This window comes from Salmo salar, chromosome 09, assembly GCF_965601325.2.
Source record: "Salmo salar chromosome 09, fSalSal1, whole genome shotgun sequence".
NCBI classification, from domain to species: Eukaryota; Metazoa; Chordata; class Actinopteri; order Salmoniformes; family Salmonidae; genus Salmo; species Salmo salar.
Genome location: NC_138299.1, coordinates 151501064 through 151518863, shown reverse-complemented (window position 1 = coordinate 151518863; position 17800 = coordinate 151501064). Strand labels below are relative to the sequence as shown.

Sequence of the window (17800 nt, the reverse complement as noted above, 5' to 3'; positions counted from 1 at the left end):
TAGGGAAACACATTTAAAGCCACTTCGTTACCGAAGTGACCTTTTCGTAGAAAGTTAGGAGAACTTACACAACCGGTTAGGAGACTAGGGTTAAGGTTAGAAAAAGGGTTAGGGTTAGCAAAAATGCTCTCCGAACCTGCTACGAAAATAACTTTGTATCGAAGTGGCATGAAAAGAGTGTGACCTACCTAATACACTGTACCCACCCTTATCTGGTATAATCAGTGAAGTGAGTAATTCACTCTGTGTCCTGAAGAAGCGTGATTTACTTGGGGGAATGATTCTTCCGTTTGGTAGATTTTGAGTCATGTAGTTTATCAGTGCTGCTCCAGCGATAAAACATTCTAGATGCTGCATACAGCAACACACTAGCCAGGTGGATACCTACTGCAGTGTCTGCACCCAGGTCTCAGCTGTTCAGCAACACTCTAACCAGGTGGATACCTACTGCAGTGTCTGCACCCAGGTCTCAGCTGTTCAGCAACACTCTAACCAGGTGGATACCTACTGCAGTGTCTACACCCAGGTCTCAGCTGTTCAGCAACACTCTAACCAGGTGGATACTAACTGCAGTGTCTACACCCAGGTCTCAGCTGTTCAGCAACACTCTAACCAGGTGGATACTAACTGCAGTGTCTACACCCAGGTCTCAGCTGTTCAGCAACACTCTAACCAGGTGGATACCTACTGCAGTGTCTACACCCAGGTCTCAGCTGTTCAGCAACACTCTAACCAGGTGGATACTAACTGCAGTGTCTACACCCAGGTCTCAGCTGTTCAGCAACACTCTAACCAGGTGGATACCTACTGCAGTGTCTACACCCAGGTCTCAGCTGTTCAGCAACACTCTAACCAGGTGGATACTAACTGCAGTGTCTACACCCAGGTCTCAGCTGTTCAGCAACACTCTAACCAGGTGGGGACTAACTGCAGTGTCTACACCCAGGTCTCAGCTGTTCAGCAACACTCTAACCAGGTGGATACCTACTGCAGTGTCTACACCCAGGTCTCAGCTGTTCAGCAACACTCTAACCAGGTGGGGACTAACTGCAGTGTCTACACCCAGGTCTCAGCTGTTCAGCAACACTCTAACCAGGTGGATACCTACTGCAGTGTCTACACCCAGGTCTCAGCTGTTCAGCAACACTCTAACCAGGTGGATACTAACTGCAGTGTCTACACCCAGGTCTCAGCTGTTCAGCAACACTCTAACCAGGTGGGGACTAACTGCAGTGTCTACACCCAGGTCTCAGCTGTTCAGCAACACTCTAACCAGGTGGATACTAACTGCAGTGTCTACACCCAGGTCTCAGCTGTTCAGCAACACTCTAACCAGGTGGATACTAACTGCAGTGTCTACACCCAGGTCTCAGCTGTAAGCATACACACACAAGTTCTCATACCCCCAAACCACGTACCTAACTGCTAAAGAATGTGTTAGGATGAGGCTTTCCTCCCCTCCATTCAGGCTACAGATATCAGACGATCAGATCAGACCATGCTGACACAGTATGCAGCATGAGGGCTAAACTCAGACACGAACAGAGGTGTGGTAAACCTCAATACAAACATGAACTGCAGAAACTCCCTACCAACTCATCACACCGATTACCTCGGCACACACACACACACACACGCACACACACGTTAAAGGAAGTGAGGAGCTCTTACTCCGTGGCTGAGGGATGAGATCATAAAAACCATAAGAATAACTTCAAAAGAAAACAAAGAAGGGGCTTCCGGGAAAGGGTGGCCATCTATTTATATTGAAAGGGATTCCCTTAATTTCCTACATTCTTTAAAACGAGAAACAGAGCTCTACTGCTGACATCTCCATATTCATAATGTCATAAGAACTTCCTCTGCAGAAGGCAGACTATACTTTCTTCCTAGCTCCCTCTTTAAAACATAATAAAAAGTAGAATAAACAACTATCTTAGTCCTGACCTGACAGTTTATGAAAGTGATTTGATATTAAAAATAAATGGTCTGAAATGTTCCACGAGCAGGACCATCCACACTACACTAGGCTGTGCTGAACCTCTACAAGGACTCACTATTACAACTATGCCTGCCATTTTAGCCTTGATGTGTTCTTCCCTCATAAAGACTGATTCAAAAATTCTGAAAACTATTCTGATGTGAACCAGCTGGAAATGTTTCACTACTATAAATTACACTAGTACATTATACAATCCAGAGAGAATTGAAACCTCAAGCTAAACTATGAAAAAGCCATGTGATATGTTCCATTTGCTTTAGCTTCTCCAATAACCATTATTATGCCGCCCATGTGATTTTTCTCTGGTCTATAATATCACACAGTCAGGGGCTGTTCTCCTGAATGGGCCTTGCTGGGTGAACCTTCTGAGTCTGAATCCTGCCATTTGAGCCGTGCCCTAGGAAACTAAGAAACACCGAAGCATCCTCCTAGCCAACATGCATTCCTGTCTCAGTTACATCATACCGGCTGGCATACATCAGATAGGTACTTTATAGCATTGACTTGCAAGCAGTGGCTTGTTGCCGGGTCAGTGATGAAGGACTAGAGATGATGAATGGAGCTTGTTTTTATTTAATTCCATGATGGTGATTTTATTTATTGCTGTTGAACTTTCTGAAATTGGAATTCCATGTAGAGGCCAGATCTACAGAGTTACATTTTTCCTTCCACTTTGACATTACAGAGTATTTTGTGTAAATTGTAGAATGTTTTTGTTGTTGAATTAAATCAATTTTTACCCCCCTTTGTAACACAACTAACTGTAGAAAAAGTCAAGGGACGTGAATACTTTCTGAAGGTACTGTTCGTCAATCACTCCAGTACACCTGCACATTGTATTAATGGCACTGACCTGTATATACTGTATACAGTGACTCAGTGACGCCAATTTAGCAATTTTGTTGCTAGATTTAGCAATTTTTCAGACTACACTGGCAACTTTTTTTTTCAAAATGCACCGAGCAACAAATTTTGCTACTTTAAAGATGTATTTGGAACTTTTAGCAACTTTTGAAAAGTGACTCAAACGCTAAAATGCACGCATTTTCCCTCTAAATGACACAAAAGTGATTTTCTCTGTCACACACTCAGTCACAACACACGTGCCTGGCTGCAACAGTGCTTTGTGAGTGACGTCAGCAGCAGGCGCTCAGCAGCCAAACCCAATGAATATAGTTGGTCACGAATGTTTGATCTTGAACAGAACTTACAACATCAATCAACATGCCTCAATCAAAATTGTACAGCCAGAAGTACAGAAAAGTGTGGGAGTCTGTACCTGCACAAATGTCAAATCATATTTTTCGCCGAGATGGCCAGCCAATTTGAGAAAGGTTTATTGTGTATTATACGTAATGATGCAGCTCACGCAATGACATCCCGACATCATTTAGCAACAAATCAACCTGCCTCTAGCAATTTACCCAGAAAATTAGTTGGCAACACTGAACTGCAATCTGTTTTCATTTCATTTTTTGTATTTCACGTGTGTTTTTCTTCTTTTAGGCAAAATCCCTAGTTTAGCAAAGTAGCTACCCTGAAGGTTGCCATATTTGTTTTGCAGGATGTGTGAGTATGATTCACTTTGATGTTAGCTGCTTTTTCCGCTAGGGAATCCATTACCGTTCTTCTGCATTGTTGGAAAGACCTCATAAAAGCTAGTTTGACTGTACAGTTTTAGACCAGCTGTATGTATCCGGTGTACGTGACAACAGTAAAGTGGAAGCCCTTCTCTCTGCCAGTGGTCTACCACCGATAGCTACGGCAGTTGAAAAACATTTTACGTAGCCAACCAGTGAGCACTGCAGTTGAGATAGCCAGCTACGTAGCTGCCGTAGTTTCAATGGTAACTACGCCAGCTTCACTCTTGGTGCAGAAACAACACATCAACTGCAGATTATGCAGAAGTACCCACTCGCCTATAATTAGGATAGTAATGTTCCTTTTTACGTTGCAGATGTAATTTAGTGCTTTGATGTCCACATTCGGTCTTACAGTCTAAGCGACCTCTTTAACCCGTAAGTACGGTATCTAGCTAGCTAACGTTACTAGCTAGCTAGATGAAACTGTTATGAACTTGCTAGCTATAGGGTAGCATGATAACTACGCTAGTTTTTTATGGGGACTCGAGCTACTCTTCGCTCACTTATGTGCTACGCTAACTAGCTACCTACCTAGGTCGTTAGCTTTCCAGGTAGATCGCAAACTCCATAACATGCCAGTTCATATATATCTCAGTGATGCCAGTGCGTTTCGTCTTTACCACTGTCCGTCAGTTTGCTAACGGTACATTATTGGACGTTTATGGACTATGGTTTTTAAGATAAATAGCTAGCTTAGCAATGCAGCTAGTTAGTGAGTAACAAGTGGTTTGGCTTGACAGACTTTTGGTTAGCCCAGGTAGGGATGTGTGACGTCGTCAGAGTATGACATTAGCTGTTTTTTTCACCAGGGAATCCGAAAACAATCTGTCCACTTGAGCCACAAAACAAGAAGTGTGAGATGCCTCACGGCTCGGATGACGCCCGCAAGCAGTTCGTCCTCACCACGACAGGGAACTACTTCGGCCTAAAGCCGTCTGCATCCCTGGTTGGGTCTGAGGAACTCAACAACTTCTTAGATGATGGGAACGAATTCGTGCTTGCTGTCAACAAACACGAGAATGACCTGTGCCTGTCAAACAAGGTATACTAGACAGTACAACATATAATATCAAATTAGAAACCATGTAAAACACATACATTGATAAACATACACTTCTTTCTCTGTTCGCATCTACCAAGATGAGAACAGACGTTTTCTTGCTAACCAGGAACTTAGCTACTGACTTTATAATTTTGTTCCTACATAATCGAAATTGACCTAACCCCAAACCAATATCCTATTTTTTTCCCTGCATTTTGTTATGGCTGTTTACAGATTGAGGCTGGGTACAGCAGAGAGAAGGTGCTAGTGTTCTTCAAGCTGCGTCCCACAGTGATAACAGAGGAGAACCTGCACCAGAATGTCCTGGTGTCCTCCATGCTAGAGTCTCCTATCAGTACCCTCTACCAGGCCGTGCGACAGGTGTTCGCACCTATGCTGCTCAAGGTGGGATATGTTGCCTGTGTGATGAACATATATACCTGTGTACTAAAGAGGTAATACCTTTATACCTTGCAGGTGTGAGTTACAGGTGTGTTTATTGATTTTTTTTTTTAATGTATTCCCTTATTCAAGGATGAGCGGTGGAGCTCAGCATTTGACCCTAAGCTTGCGGGCCTGCTAAGTGAGCTGGAGCAGGGGCTGGGCTCTGTGGTCCGCAGGGCTGGAACAGAAGACGCTGGCAGGAGGAGCCAAGGGGAAGATGACATCCTGGGTGGGTGCACACTGCTCATCACATGATTCAGAATAGCCTGGATCCGGATCTCTATGAGCTTTAGCAAACCCCTCAGCCTAGGATATATCTACTAGTACATCAAAATGTAACAGGGGAATTACATCAAATGATATCAAGACATAAGAGCAACAACGATCCCCGGTCTAATCATAGTTGAAAGTTGAAAACCTCCTGTTGGTGTGTTCTTCTGTCTGTGCAGGTATCCTGACCCCGGTGGATGAATTCCAGTACTGGGCTGATCTCTCTGAGTCTGGGGACAGGAGCACTGTGAGAGAGAGGGCCGCACACTTCTCTGAGCTCTTCAAGCCCATAGAGAAGGCATGGACTGCATGTATACTACCATTATATCATGTCCAGTGTGCCAAAGAGTGAAAAAACAGGACCAGACAATAATTTGTGCCAAATGTGATATCCCTCCTAAATAGCATGGGCTAATGTCCCGATCCAATCACAAAGACCAGCAGGCTTCTCATACTGTATATGACTGTCATGAAGTTCTATTGTGTATTGTGTATGACGTGAATGATACTGCCACGAATGTTCCCCAAGGGGACAATAAAGGCAGTTAAGTAAAGAGTGTTCCCGGCTCAGATTGTCCTCATCAGCCATCTGCTCACTCACCGTACCCCAGACTCATCCCAATCAATCATGTCATGGTCACCATCAACCTATGATGGACGAAAGAGTAAGGAAGGAATGGGGTGAGTGAGCATGTTGACTGTCTCATCCCTCTGTGTGTATCAGGACTACAGTGGTTTGGATGGTGTCTGTCTGGCTGATGCTGTGGAGCTGGTGGAGGTGAGCAGAGACACACTGGATGACGTGTGGAGGCAGAATGACCATGATCCTTTTCCTGAGACACGCATGCTCAGACTCATGGACGTCATCGGTACGCCACACACACACACACACACACACACACAGGCCGACACCCACTGCTCACAGATGACCACGCCTGGAGCTGAAAATGAGCTGTCAGAGAGCTAGCTACTGTATTTATAATGGTGGTGTTGCATTATTTCAGAAGGCCTGCCGTGGCTTGTGTTTCTGACTGTGTGTTTATGTGTGTCAGGTGGTGCGCTGGGCAGGTACGTGCAGAAGAAACTGAGTGGTGTGAAACTCTTTTTGGACCCGTTCCTGTCTGTGAGGGAGAGCCTGAGAGTCGGCCTGGTCATCTGTGAGCAGTGGGTGTCGGCCTGTGAGCACCTGAGTGGACAGGTGTGGAAGAGATATGCCCCTTACCCCTGGAAGGGAGACAAGCATCGCCCCCAGACCCTGCACAGCCTGGCTCAGAGACTGGATGAGGTCAGATGCACCAGCTGTCAATCATTCTCAGTGTCATTAACATCATTGTCATAATTGTATATCAGGAAGTATAGGATAGCCCTGTACTCCCTCTTCCTGGATCCTTTTGACTAAGTCACTACACCTCACTTCCTTTTTTTCTTATGTGACAATTTTCCTGATATTCTATCCTGTGGTTACTGATGAAGTTTTACCATATGACTTAATGACGTGTGTGTACTGTATATTTGACATGTATGACTGTCCGTGACTCATCTTTGACCGCTTCTCTTTCTGAGGTGATGATCCTTACAGTTCTTGACCAACTGACCTGTGTGTGGATGTGTGTGTGTCACAGGTGGTGACGATCCGTACGGTCCATGAGAAGCTGCTTCGTCTGCTGCCTGGAGGAAAACAGCAGGCCTTGGCTCACGTCTTTGAACCCTTCTCCGGCCTCAACCCCTTACATTACAACCCCTATACTGAGGTATATCAACAAATTGGCCACAAACATTCTGCAGTACCTGACCAAATACAAATTCCCTAGAGCACACAAAAAACTATACATACCTCGGAATCAACATCAGCATCAGGTAACTTCCACAAAGCTGTGAACGATCTGAGAGACAAGGCAAGAAAGGCCTTCTACGCCATCAAAAAGAGCATAAAATGTGTCATTCCAATTAGGATCTGGCTAAAAATACTTGAATCAGTTATAGAACACATTGCCCTTTATGGTTGTGAGGTCTGGGGTCCGCTCACCAACCAAGAATTCACAAAATGAGACTCTGCAAAAATATATTTTGTGTACAACGTAAAACACCAAATAATACATGCAGATCAGAATTAGGCAGATACCCGGTAATTGTCAAAATCCAGAAAAGAGCCGTTAAATTCTACAACCACCTAAAAGTAAGCGATTCCCAAACCTTCCATAACAAAGCCATCACCTACAGAGAGATGAACCTGGAGAAGAGTCCCCTCAGCAAGCTGGTCCTGGGGCTCTGTTCACAAACACAAACAGACCCCACAGAGCCCCAGGACAGCAACACAATTAGACCCAACCAAATCATGAGGAAACAAAAATAAAATTACTTGACACATTGGAAAGAATTAACAAAAAAACTGAGCAAACTAGAATGCTAATTGGCCCTAAACAGAGAGTACACAGTGGCAGAATACCTGACCACTGTGACTGACTGAAACTTAAGGAAAGCTTTGACCTTATACAGACTCAGTGAGCATAGCCTTGCTATTGAGAGAGGCCACCGTAGGCAGACCTGGCTCTCAAGAGAAGACAGGCCACAAAATGAGGTGGAAACTGACCTGCACTTCCTAACCTCCTGCCAAATGTATGACCGTATTAGTCACATATTTCCCAGACCCACAAAGAATTCGAGAACAAATCCAATTTTGATTAACTCCCGTATCCATTGGGTGAAATACCACAGTGTGCAAGATTTCTGACCGTTTTGCCACAAGAAAAGGGCAACCAGTGAAGAACAAACACCATTGTAAATACAACCTATTTTTGTTTATTTATTTTCCCTTTTGTACTTTAACTATTTGCACATCATTACAACACTGTGTATATACATAATATGACTTGCTTTGGCAATGTGAACATATGAATTGAAAGTGAAATTGAGATTTATTTTGCTGTTCATTTTTGTATTGTTTATTTAACTTTTGTTTATTATCTACTTCACTTGCTTTGGCAATGTAAACATATGAATTGAAAGTGAAATTGAGATTTATTTTGCTGTTCATTTTTGTATTGTTTATTTAACTTTTGTTTATTATCTACTTCACTTGCTTTGGCAATGTAAACATATGCTTCCCATGCCAATAAAGCCCCTTAAATTGAATTGAAAGACAGAGAGTTTGTAAAATGACAGAACTACATATTAGAAGCTTTAATGTTTACAGAGTTACCTGAGCTGGTTGATATCTCTCTCTCTGCTGTAGCCTCTGTGGAGGGCGGCAGTAGCCCAGTTTGAGCGAGCCATCGCCCCAGCAGAGCAGGAGGTGGCAGGCAGACTGAAGGCCTACATCGCAGATGTACAGGACAACCCACAGCAGGTCAGAACATCACTTGTCTAGTTACATGAAGTTGAATTTCATTGTTTTGAAAAAGCTGACCTCATTATTAATTCATTGAACTTGTGTATGCAGCTGCTGCAGGTGTTTCAGAAGCACAAGGAGCTGATCAGACGACCCAACGTCAGCAAGGAGCTGCAGCCAGAGAGAGAGACTCTGCTGGCCAGACTACTGGAATACATCAAGGGTCAGTAGGAGTTCAGTACTTCACAGAGACTGTATGTCATAATGTTGTTTGTAATGTCACCCCTCATGCCCTAATCCTGAATTGACCTTTGACCCCTCCCAGTGCTGCGGACAGACTTTGAGGGTCGTTGCCATGGCGCCCCGGGAGAAAAGTCCGGCCCCCTGGCTGGCCGGAATCTCCCTGAGGTCGTCAACAACATTGTATGGGTCCGCCAGCTTCTCCATAAGGTGTGTGTGCAGTTTGTCTCTTTCTCTCTGTGTGTGTGTGTGTGTGTGTGTGTGTGTGTGTGTGTGTGTGTGTGAGTGTGAGAGCACAGTGTGTGTTGATTGATCGGCTGACTGTTTGTACCTGAGGTGGAGGACTCCATCAAGATAGCGCAGGCTCTGCTGTCAGACCTGTCAGGGTTCCACTCGTTCCTGCGGCTCTGTGACGACCTGCTGGAGGTTCTACGGGCCTACGAACAGGAACAGTTTGATGACTGGTCCAGAGACATCCTCTCTGGCCTCTCTGACCCCAAGTCTGGCATCAGGTCAGCTGAGAACCATACAGCAATTTGTCTGTCAATCAGTCCATCCATTGTGTATTAATACTGTATAATAAACTCCCTCCCTCCCTCCCTCCCTCCCTCCCTCCCTCCCTCCCTCCCTCCCTCCCTCCCTCCCTCCCTCCCTCCCTCCCTCCCTCCCTCCCTCCCTCCCTCCCTCCCTCCCTCCCTCCCTCCCTCCCTCCCTCCTCCAATCAGTCCATCCATTGTGTATTAATACTGTATAATAAACTCCCTCCCTCCCTCCTCCAATCAGTCCATCCATTGTGTATTAATACTGTATAATAAACTCCCTCCCTCCCTCCTCCAATCAGTCCATCCATTGTGTATTAATACTGTATAATAAACTCCCTCCCTCCCTCCTCCAATCAGTCCATCCATTGTGTATTAATACTGTATAATAAACCCAGTGTTCTCCCTCCCTCCAGTCTTCAGGCCAGTAACCGTGTGATGGAGCTGGACCATATAGATGGGAAGCTGAAGATCCAGTACTCTGACCGTCTGGTGACTCTGCTGAGGGAGGTTAGACAGCTGTCAGCCCTTGGCTTCCCCATCCCAGCCAAGATCCAGCAGGCTGCCAACACCGCAGACAAGTTCTACAGACAGGCCATCATCCTCAAACAGGCAAGGACACACACGCACACTCACACACACACACACACTCTGTTTTACATGGACCCACGTCCTGTATTTTATTTGTGTTGAGATGTGACTGTGTTTGTCAATGGCAGGTGGCCCATTTCTACAACACCATCGACCAGCAGATGATCTCCTCTCAGAGACCCATGATGCTCAGCTATGCCCTGGCCTTTGAGCAGGTCATCAAGGTACTGACTCATCCATAGGCTTATGGATCTGTTACCACCATCTCCCCAACTGAATGCTTTAAGTTATACCATTCCAAATATCCTGATCCTGTCCCTTTTCCCGATGCAGCAGAATCCACGGTCCCAATCCCGGGAGTCTGGCGGGAAGCTGCAGATCACCTGGGATAACCCCAAAGAGCTGGAGGTGTACATTGGAAAACTCCAGTCTGCCGCAGAGAGACTCTCCACTGAGAACCGGAAACTTAGGAAGTGGCACACAGACTTCACTGAGAAGGTGGTGGCCCTGATGACTGTGGACCTGCTGAGGCACCAGCAGCGCTGGAAGGACGGCTTACAGGAGCTACGCACCGGGTTCGCCACACTGGAGGCACAGGTAACCACAGAGAATGGTAGAGAGTAGGGAGTCTGGCTAGAGGGCTGAGATTAGGGTAAGAGTTATAAAGGTCAGTGCTTAGTATTTGGTATTTTATTAGGGTTCCCATTAGCTGTTGCAAAAGCAGCAGCTACACTTCCTGGGGTCCACACAAAACATGAAACATAATACAGAATGACATAATACAGAATGACATAATACAGAACATCATTAGACAAGAACATCTCAAGAACAGAACTACATACATGTTTAAAAAGGCACACGTAGCCTACATATCAATCCATACACACCAACTATCTAGGTCAAATAGGAGAGAGGCGTTGTGACGTGAGGTGTTGCTTTATCTGTTTTTTGAAACCAGGTTTGCTGTTTATTTGAGTAATATGAGATGGAAGGAAGTTCCATGCAATAATGGCTCTATATAATACTGTACGTTTTTTTGAATTTGTTCTGGATTTGGGAACTATGAAAAGACCCCTGGTGGCATGTCTGGTGAGGTAAGTGTGTGTGTGTAAGTTGACTATGCAAACAATTTGAAAAGACCCCTGGTGGCATGTCTGGTGAGGTAAGTGTGTGTGTGTGTAAGTTTAATATGCAAACAATTTGGGATTTCAACACATGATTGTTTCTTGTAAAAATAACAAGTGATGCAGTCAGTCTCTCCTCAACTCTGAGCCAAGAGAGACTGGCATGCATAGTATTTATATCAGCCCTCTGATTACAATGAAGAGCAAGACGTGATGCTCTGTTCTGGGCCAGCTGCAGCTTAACTAGGTCTTTCCTTGCAGCACTGGACCACACAGCCGGACAGTGATGAGGGTATGTGTGGTTAGAAAGTCTTTACTCCTGTCTGCTATTTGATGTTGAGGTTGTGTGTTTGGGGATGTAGGGGTTCAGGTCAGGGGAGATGAAGGCCTGGAGACAGCACTGGAACCACCAGCTCTACAAGGCTCTGGAACATCAGTACCAGACTGGACTGGAGGCTCTCAACAAGAACCTGCCTGAGATACACATAGACCTCACTTTCAAGTCAGTGGCACTCTCTCTTTGTCTCTGTCTCGCTCTCTCTCTCTGTCTCTTTGTCTCTGTCTCTCTCTCTTTGTCTCGTCTCTCTCTCTGCTGTCTCTCTCTGTCTCTCTCTCTTTGTCTCTGTCTCGCTCTCTCTCTGTCTCTCTCTCTGTCTCTCTCTCTCTGTCTCTCTCTCTCTGTCTCTCTCTCTCTGTCTCTTTGTCTCTGTCTCTTTGTCTCTGTCTCTCTCTGTCTTTTTCTCTCTGTCTCTCTCTTTGTCTCTGTCTCGCTTTCTGTCTCAGTCTGTCTCTGTCTCACTTTTTGTCTCTCTCTGTCTCTCTCCTACTGTAATATAATACTGCATTGTAAAATAGTAAAACATATAAGCCCAGCTCTGCTCTGCTGTCGCCCCCATCTGTAGGCAGGGTCGTCTTCAGTTCCGTCCTCCGTTTGAGGAGGTGAGGGCCAAGTACTTCAGAGAGATGAAGAGGTTCATCTCTATCCCCAACCAGTTCAAAGGAGTCAGCGCCCAGGGGGAGGAGCTCATCTTCAGCGTCATGATTGACAGGAACGCATCAGGCTTCCTTACCATCTTCAGCAAAGCAGAGGACCTCTTCAGCCGGCTGCTGGGCGTTCAGGACAAGTTTAAGGTGTGTATGTGTGTTAAAGAGTGTTGCTCAGTGGTTGACTCTGTTGGAATATCTGTCATTAACTAATGTACCAGGATTCTGTCTTTTAAAAAGAATACCTCCATTATTTGAATAAATTTTGGGTAATTGTTGTATTTCTGGCATGGTTTTATTTTGACACTGGGTTTAATTTCCCTTTTAGTGGTAGTGGTAGTCTTTTCAGTTTCCTTTCATGCGTCTTGTGGTTTTAGGAGGGAAACCCCCTGTCCCCAAAAGCAAAGCTTTCTTCTGCCTTTTCTACAACTCAGGAATGTAATGTGGTACACCACAGTTTCTGTCACATCCCGCACAGAAACTCAATCAACACGCCCACATGTGGTCCAGATTAGACACAAACATAAACTGACTGAATGGCTTTATGTGATGAAGACCCAAGTCAAGCCAAATGAAAGTCCAACCAATCTCCACCTGAACCACGTCTATCTATGTATATAATGTCTGTGTATATAATGTCTGTAATATCTGTCTGTGTATGTAATGTCTGTCTGTGTATATAATGTCTGTAATGTCTGTCTGTGTATATAATGTCTGTCTGTGTATATAATGTCTGTCTGTGTATATAATGTCTGTCTGTGTATATAATGTCTGTAATATCTGTCTATGTATATAATGTCTGTAATATCTGTCTGTGTATATAATGTCTGTAATATCTGTCTATGTATATAATGTCTGTAATGTCTGTCTGTGTATACAGTGGGGGAAAAAAGTATTTGATCCCCTGATGATTTTGTACGTTTGCCCACTGACAAAGAAATGATCAGTCTATCATTTTAATAGTAGGTTTATTTGAACAGTGAGAGACAGAATAACATCAGAAAAACGCACGTCAAAAATGTTATAAATTGATTTGCATTTTAATGAGGGAAATAAGTATTTGACCCCCTCTCAATCAGAAAGATTTCTGGCTCCCAGGTGTCTTTTATACAGGTAACGAGCTGAGATTAGGAGCACACTCTTAAAGGGAGTGCTCCTAATCTCAGTTTGTTACCTGTATAAAAGACACCTGTCCACAGAAGCAATCAATCAGATTCCAAACTCTCCACCATGGCCAAGACCAAAGAGCTGTCCAAGGATGTCAGGGACAAGATTGTAGACGTAAACAAGGCTGGAATGTGCTACAAGACCATCGCCAAGCAGCTTGGTGAGAAGGTGACAACAGTTGGTGCGATTATTCCCAAATGGAAGAGATACAAAAGAACTGTCAATCTCCCTCGGCCTGGGGCTCCATGCAAGATCTCACCTCGTGGAGTTGCAATGATCATGAGAACGGTGAGGAATCAGCCCAGAACTACACGGGAGGATCTTGTCAATGATCTCAAGGCAGCTGGCACCATAGTCACCAAGAAAACAATTGGTAACACACTACGCCGTGAAGGACTGAAATCCTGCAGCGCCTGCAAGGTCCCCCTGCTCAAGAAAGCACATCTACATGCCCGTCTGAAGTTTGCCAATGAACATCTGAATGATTCAGAGGACAACTGGGTGAAAGTGTTGTGGTCAGATGAGATCAAAATTGAGCTCTTTGGCATCAACTCAACTCGCCGTGTTTGGAGGAGGAGGAATGATGCCTATGACCCCAAGAACATCATCCCCACCGTCAAACATGGAGGTGGAAACATTATGCTAAGGGGGTGTTTTTCTGCTAAGGGGACAGGACAACTTCACCGCATCAAAGGGACGATAGACGGGGTCATGTACCGTGAAATCTTGGGTGAGAACCTCGGTCCCTCAGCCAGGGCATTGAAAATGGGTTGTGGATGGGTATTCCAGCATGACAATGACCCAAAACACACGGCCAAGGCAACAAAGGAGTGGCTCAAGAAGAAGCACATTAAGGTCCTGGAGTGGCCTAGCCAGTCTCCAGACCTTAATCCCATAAAAAATCTGTGGAGGGAGCTGAAGGTTCGAGTTGCCAAACGTCAGCCTCGAAACCTTAATGACTTGGAGAAGATCTGCAAAGAGGAGTGGGACAAAATCCCTCCTGAGATGTGTGCAAACCTGGTGGCCAACTACAAGAAACGTCTGACCTCTGTGATTGCCAGCAAGGGTTTTGCCACCAAGTACTAAGTCATGTTATGCAGAGGGGTCAAATACTTTTTTCCCTCATTAAAATGCAAATCAATTTATAACATTTTTGACATGCGTTTTTCTGGATTTTTTGGTTGTTATTCTGTCTCTCACTGTTCAAATAAACCTACCATTAAAATTATAGACTGATCATGTCTTTGTCAGTGGGCAAATGTATAAAATCAGCAGGGGATCAAATACTTTTTTCACTCACTGTATAATGTCTGTCTGTGTATATAATGTCTGTAATGTCTGTCTGTCTCTATAATGTCTGTAATGTCTGTCTGTGTATATAATGTCTGTCTGTGTATATAATGTCTGTCTGTGTATATAATGTCTGTCTGTCTGTGTATATAATGTCTGTAATGTCTATCTGTCTCTATAATGTCTGTAATAATTGTCTGTGTATAGCATGTCTGTCTGTGTATATAATGTCTGTAATATCTGTCTGTGTATATAATGTCTGTCTGTGTATATAATGTCTGTAATAATTGTCTGTGTATATCATGTCTGTGTATATAATGTCTCTAATGTCTGTCTGTGTATATAATGTCTGTCTGTGTATATAATGTCTGTAATAATTGTCTGTGTATATCATGTCTATCTGTGTATATAATGTCTGTCTGTGTATATCATGTCTATCTGTGTATATAATGTCTCTAATGTCTGTCTGTGTATATAATGTCTGTAATAATTGTCTGTGTATATCATGTCTATCTGTGTATATAATGTCTCTAATGTCTATCTGTGTATATAATGTCTCTAATGTCTATCTGTGTATATAATGTCTCTAATGTCTATCTGTCTCTAGAATGTCTGTAATAATTGTCTGTGTATATCATGTCTGTCTGTGTATATCATGTCTGTCTGTATACATAATGTCTCTAATGTCTATCTGTCTCTATAATGTCTGTAATAATTGTCTGTGTATATCATGTCTGTGTATACATAATGTCTCTAATGTCTATCTGTCTCTAGAATGTCTAATGTCTATCTGTGTATATAATGTTTGTAATGTCTGTCTGTATATATCATGTTTGTTTGTGTATATAATGTCTGTATCTGTGTGTATAATGTCTATCTGTGTGTATAATGTTTGTAATGTCTGTCTGTATATGTCTGTAATGTACAGTGAGTTTTCAAAACATTAAGAACACCTTCCTAATATTGTGTTGCACCCCCCCCCCCCCCTTATCCCTCAGAACAGCCTCAATTCGTTGGGCATGGACTCTACAAGGTGTTGAATGTGTTACACAGGGATGCTGGTCCATGTTGACTCCAATGCTTCCCACAGTTGTGTCATGTTGGCTGGATGTCCTTTGGGTGGTGGACCATTCTTCATACACACGGGAAACTGTTGAGAGTGAAAAACCCAGCAGCGTTGCAGTTCTTGACACAAACCGGTGTGCCTGGAACCTACTACCATACCCTGTTCAAAGGCACTTAAATATTTTGTCCATTCACCCTCTGAATGACACACATACACAATCCATGTCTCCATTGTCTCTTAAAAATCCTTCTTTAGCCTGTCACCTCCCAACATCTACACTGATTGAAGAGGATTTAACAAGTAACATTAATAAGGGGTCATAGCTTTCACCTGGATTCACCTGGTCAGGCTGTCATGGAAAGAGCATATTTTGTACACTCAGTGTATATCTGTGTATATGTCTGCACTCTGAATCTCTGAGATGTGTGATCTATCCTAGCGTATATCTGCACTCTGAATCTCTGAGATGTGTGATCTATCCTAGCGTATATCTGCACTCTGAATCTCTGAGATGTGATCTATCCTAGCGTATATCTGTACTCTGAATCTCTGAGATGTGTTATCTATCCTACCGTATATCTGCACTCTGAATCTCTGAGATGTGATCTATCCTAGCGTATATCTGTACTCTGAATCTCTGAGATGTGTGATCTATCCTAGCGTATATCTGTACTCTGAATCCCTGAGATGTGTGATCTATACTAGCGTATATCTATCTTTGTGTTCTCTCTGTAGGAGTGGGTGGTGCTGGGCCAGGTTGACATGGAGGTGTTGGTGGAGAAGCAGCTATCGTCTGTCCAGGACTGGGAGAGGAACTTCAAGGCCTTGAAGGCCAGAGGGAAGGAGTCAGAACGCCTGCCCAGGTACACAGCCTCCCACAGGCCACATAGCTTCTATTGATCAGACTGTTGCAGTCGTGATAAAACCGTTTTGTCTCTTTCAGTCTGGAGAAGGTTGACTGTATCTCAGTGAACTGTGAGCCAGTGAAGGCTGTGATTGATGACCTCATCCAGAGACTGTTTGACGCCCTGCTGATGTCCCTCAGAAAGTCCATACAAGGTGAAGCCTGGATCCTCACTTGAAATATATGCGTTTAACTCAAATGTATATATGCAAATCTCCCAGTGATTGTTGATGTGTCTTTTGTGCAGGGGCTTTAAGACACTTTAGTTCATATGTGACATGTTTCCCTCTTCCCCTTTCACAATCCTTCTGTTTCATTTTCTTGTCTTTGTTCTTTACTTTCCTCTCCCCCCTCCAGGCCATACCCTAGACATAGACAGTTTTGTGACTGAGGCCATGGAGACGTTGTCCTCTCGTCCAGAGAGTATTGATGAGATAGGAGAGGCCAATGCCAGACACAGCCAGATACAGGCCTGCAAACCAGACGTAAGAAACTCACTCTGAGGGACTCAACATTACTTAAAGGTCCTGAACAGTCATTCTGAAAAGTACTTTTTCTCTCTTGGCTAAGTACCAGGAATTTTGAAATGACAGGCTGAGTGGGCGGGGAGCTTATATTTATGAATTTTGAAACACCTATTGTGTGTCAAGTCATTTGGATGCTGTGACCAGTGTTGCAGAAAAATCATCTCAATCTAATTTGGTGGTACACAAAGCAGCTCAAACAACATTGAAATTGCACCAATGATATCAAAAACAAAAAAAATACATATCCTGTTTGGCCTGTCTCACGTGATGCGGTTCACAGCAGCACTGACCGATGTGTTGACCTGAGTTTTGAACGACCCATTCCCGCCTTTTATTCCATGCTGGCTGAACACCTATCTAGCCAGTAACTAGCTGACACAGATGAAAGGGAAACATAGACGTATCGTTGCCATAGATGAATAGGGTCAAGTTTTAATTAGATTTGCTGACACCCTACAGTCAAATTTTGGCATCAGTAGAGTAGCTATATAAACCGCGCCTCTCTGCAAACACAAACACGCCTTCTCCGATGTTGGTTACAAGGCGGTACTTATTTAAATAAGGTAAGAGTATATCGTGCTAACATTGGTGTATTAAAATGAAAGTTAAGGTGATGTCACCTTGTCCCCTTAATAATGA

The 17800-nt window shown here is 43.9% G+C and overlaps 1 protein-coding gene across 1 annotated transcript in view; it reads left to right on the top strand.

Annotated features, from left to right (window-relative positions):
- The first annotated feature begins 3806 nt into the window (after positions 1-3806).
- The window catches only part of dync2h1 (dynein cytoplasmic 2 heavy chain 1), a 328531-nt gene continuing 314537 nt past the window's right edge, over positions 3807-17800 (top strand). The window contains exons 1-20 of the mRNA XM_082956441.1: positions 3807-4020; positions 4455-4687; positions 4922-5092; positions 5222-5360; positions 5581-5699; positions 6126-6270; positions 6454-6686; positions 7024-7152; positions 8634-8747; positions 8841-8952; positions 9055-9179; positions 9306-9481; positions 9925-10120; positions 10228-10323; positions 10433-10696; positions 11586-11725; positions 12126-12354; positions 16466-16593; positions 16674-16789; positions 16992-17119. Coding sequence (XP_082812567.1) covers positions 4505-4687; positions 4922-5092; positions 5222-5360; positions 5581-5699; positions 6126-6270; positions 6454-6686; positions 7024-7152; positions 8634-8747; positions 8841-8952; positions 9055-9179; positions 9306-9481; positions 9925-10120; positions 10228-10323; positions 10433-10696; positions 11586-11725; positions 12126-12354; positions 16466-16593; positions 16674-16789; positions 16992-17119 — 2943 coding nt within the window. The 5' untranslated portion in view covers positions 3807-4020; positions 4455-4504. The remainder of the gene's footprint in view (positions 4021-4454; positions 4688-4921; positions 5093-5221; positions 5361-5580; positions 5700-6125; positions 6271-6453; positions 6687-7023; positions 7153-8633; positions 8748-8840; positions 8953-9054; positions 9180-9305; positions 9482-9924; positions 10121-10227; positions 10324-10432; positions 10697-11585; positions 11726-12125; positions 12355-16465; positions 16594-16673; positions 16790-16991; positions 17120-17800) is intronic.